Raw genomic sequence first — 4094 nt, forward strand, 5'->3', positions numbered from 1 at the left:
ACAAGGAAGGAAGGAAGGAAATGGTTTATTTAACGACGCACCCAACACATTTTATTTACGGTTATATGGCGTCGGGAGCCTCGACAAATACCGATTAATATAGACTCGGTTGACATTTTCCATATTAAAAAATACTCGTGACGAATCCTCTAAATATGTACAACCAACATCATCTAAAACATATTTAACATACATAATCCATTTGTGATTATAAAAGTTATTATTAACATCATTCAGTAATAATGTGTACACCAATACTGACAACTTGGACTGTTTTCCAGTAATTAGTCGATACCAGAAAATGATCATTCTTATTTTAACGGTAATATATACCGGATAACGTCCAAGTTCTCCATATAATATATACAATGGTGTAGATTTTCTCACAGATAATAACAATTTTATAAACTGGTTACATAATGTTTCAGTTAATGACAAATTTTCAAAACCCCATAGTTCACTGCCATATAATAGGACTGGTAAAACCATGCAGTCAAATAATTTTAGTTGGCACTGGATAGAAATATTATGACATCTGCCTTGTTGTAGAATAAAAAACATAGCCTTTTGTGCTTGTGTATATAACATGTTTCTTGCCTTAGTAAATCGATTTGTGAAATATAATACCAAGATATTTATAACTTTGTACGTTATCAATCTTTGATTTTCCAAGGTAAAACACCTTTTTGTAATCTTTCTTGTTCCCACTAAAGATTAAGACCTTTGTCTTGTTACAATTTACTGTTAGTTTCCATTTCGTGCAATACGAATCAAATATATTCAGAGAGTTTTGCATATCTTGGTAATTATCTGCAAGCAGTACAGTGTCATCAGCATAGAGTAAAGCAAAAAGAACAATTGACGTATGGATTAAAGAATCACTGAATAATTCGCCTATGCCTATGCCATGGCAGTCATTCATTTTAAATGTATCTTCAATACCATTAAGAAACAAGGAAAATAACAAAGGGGATAAATTTCCACCTTGTCTTACACCAACACAGCAGGGAAAATAATCTGTCATAGAATTATGTGCGCTGACACAAGCTTTGATATTCTGATGCATATTATAAATTACTTGAAAACATCTACCATTTATACCATTTTAAAGTAATTTATCCCAAAGTCCAATTCTCCAAACTGAATCAAAAGCTTTGTTAAAATCTATAAAAGTACAAAAAAGTGTTTTCTTCTGTGCTGTCATCAGTTCTATAAATCCATATAGTGTAAAGACATGATCATTTGTTGACTAATGTTTCCTGAATCCTGCTTGAACTTCAGATAATATATCATTCGTTTCTAGATACACTTTTAGTCTATTATTTAACATCTTCAACCAAACGATCGTTTCCTTGTACAAGCGAGTTTGAAGGCAGGTTCGTGTGGAAGGGTCATTCCGGGGTGTGTGTGATTTCTGCGGGGTGGAAGATTTTTTTTTTTTTTTTTTTTTTTTGCGGGGGGGGGGGATGACAAGTTTGAAGCCCTAGAATCGTTGCTGGCTACCACGTAGACCACCCCCTGCATATTGTCCTGCAAAATGTCCCCCCCCCCCCCCCCACACACACACGTTTGGACGGGTTCGTCAACTGGTGCGTGTTAACCGTCACACCCACCTGGATACGGCCCTGGAATGTGGTCAAGGTCAACCAGCGTTGAGCAGCGAAACCGACACAACACCTGACTCGAAGTGATCTGCATTGGTTCGTGAAACCAAGTCTTACTTTCTTTCACACTGAGTGTCACGTGGCGACGGCCGGACGGACGATGGATGCGTTTGGAGATATCAGCACGTCACACAAGATGCTGCACATCGCAGGGGGTGTCGTGACCGCGGCTGCCGTCGCCCTCGTCGTCAAAAAGATTTTCTTCAAACGGTGAGAATTGGTTACCAAATAGTCATTGTCCGCTATTTCGCACTGTTATATTTTAGTATATAAAAATTTTAAAGTTTGTTTTGTTTAACGACACCACTAAAGCATATTAATTTGTAATCAGTAGCTATTGGACGTCAAACATTTTGGTAATTTTGATAAATAGTCTTAGAGAGGAAACCTGTTACATTTTGACATTAATATCAAGGCATTTTTATATGCTACATTCCAAACAGGATAGAACATACCACGGCCTTTGATGTGCCAGTTGTGTTGCACTGGCTGGAAAAAGAAATAGCACCATGGGCCACCGATGAGGATCGATCCTAGACTGAACACGCCTCAAGCAAGCGCTTTACCACTGGGTTACGTCACGCGCACCTTTCTAATGTATGTGTGTGTGTGTGTGTGTGTGTGTGTGTGTGTGTGTGTATATATATATATATATATATTGTTGTGGCCGCGTCCCAAGGATATCAACAAACTGCAGAGAATACAAATAACATCCACAGATGGCAAAGATGAAGTGTTCCACTTTTCAGAATTATAAATTTATTTAAAGGTGATGAGTAAATGGAAATAAAGTTAATGTTCACAGGTAAGTTTCCAACATATAGATAGATAGATCCCTTCCTTTCAGATATAGTTATAATAAACCAGTGAGGACTGCATCTCCAATAAATGTAAACAGCTTGCAGTTGCTTATAAATATTGCTTCCATAAAACAAGTTAATTAAATAAAGATGGTAAAGTTAATAAAAAATATAAGTAAAAGTTATTCCAGTGTCAATTTAAATGTATGCAATGTAATAAAGTTGGAAAGTTGGACAAGGGGACATGTCTTTAATGTTTGTTTGTCAGACCGCGAACAAGTGAGAGAACAACCGTTGACGTTCATTGACGTCAGCCTTTTATACTTTTTCTTAAGTACCACGAGACGTCATAACAGCCAATCAGAAATTACGACACGCTAGGAAGAGATCTACCTAAGTTACAAAATAAATATCATTTCATTTAATAATTACGTTATGCACACAATTGCTCAATAAATAAAGTAATTGCTTTTTGGTCCAGCTTCCGTTTGCAGTTTACAGTTTGTAAATGCACACTCTAAATCCTAAGAAACTTCAACTTTTGTAAATACGTCAGTTTAGCCCATAGCAAAAGCATTACCAACTTGAAATAATTAATTCTGCGAATTTCTAAAGTGCATAAAGATAAAACTAACATTTCTTAATTGTTTTTTTAGTCTAAAATTTGCGTAAAACAATTTTACAGAAAAAGCCTTTAGTATATTTATAAAAACGACATTATTAACCAGGCACAAAACACGCTCATTTTGCATAGCAAATACATTGGGAATTCAAGCTAATAATACAAACAAATTCTAATGTGCATAAATATGAGACTATTATTACACAATTGCTTTTTTGGTCTAATTTCAATATAAAATAGCTTTAATGAAAAAGCCTTTAGGATTATTGTGAAAACGACATTATTCACGCTAAAGTGCATTGCAAATACATTGGGAATTCGAGTTAATAATACAAACAAATTCTAATGTGCATAAACACGTGACTATCACTACCTAATTGCTTTTTTGGTCTAATTTCAATATAAAATAGTTTTAATGAAAAAGCCTTTGGGAATATTATAAAAACAGCATTTTTATACTGTTGTTTACAAACATTGTGTACCGATATATCAGACCTTAGCCACCAGTATGTGTAAACAGGTTCTCAGCGTACAAGGATATAGTTCCTAAAAGCACTAATATTACAGTAATCAGTTGTACAGTTATTACCTCACTTAATTAATAAAATGATTTGCCATAATGTACAAACAATATTAGGATACGTTTAACTAAGAAAATAGCTAATCGATCGTACAAATTTCGGAGGAAAATAAACTTTACTGAAGGGCAAGGTCAATCCCGGCAGCCATGTCAAAACAGTCGATCAAACGGAAATTTATCCCAGGTTTATTTATGAGCCCATGGGATGTTTTCAGTGTGTAAGTACACACACTTTGCAGTTATTGAAATATTTACATCAATAATATTAATGTCAACGTTGTGTCATAGTTTTTATATGCACAGGAATTTGGGAATTAAATAAAGTCGAAGACCGCAAGACCAAAACACGGACGTCAAACATTAAATTAACACATTTAGCGATCGTAATATACTAATATACCATAAATAAATTACGGCAACTATTTACA

The 4094-nt window shown here is 34.8% G+C and overlaps 1 protein-coding gene across 2 annotated transcripts in view; it reads left to right on the forward strand.

Moving 5' to 3' along the window:
• The first annotated feature begins 1227 nt into the window (after window positions 1–1227).
• Window positions 1228–4094, forward strand: part of LOC121376826 (failed axon connections homolog) — a 22329-nt gene continuing 19462 nt past the window's right edge. The window contains exon 1 of one of the 2 annotated variants that reach the window (XM_041504604.1): window positions 1228–1874. In XM_041504604.1, the coding sequence (XP_041360538.1) occupies window positions 1765–1874 (110 nt within the window). In that variant the 5' untranslated portion in view covers window positions 1228–1764. Of the gene's footprint in view, window positions 1875–3811; window positions 3885–4094 lie in introns of those variants that run through there. The other variant, XM_041504605.1, reaches the window with a different exon arrangement.

Source organism: Gigantopelta aegis, chromosome 7 (assembly GCF_016097555.1).
Source record: "Gigantopelta aegis isolate Gae_Host chromosome 7, Gae_host_genome, whole genome shotgun sequence".
Lineage (NCBI taxonomy): Eukaryota > Metazoa > Mollusca > Gastropoda > Neomphalida > Peltospiridae > Gigantopelta > Gigantopelta aegis.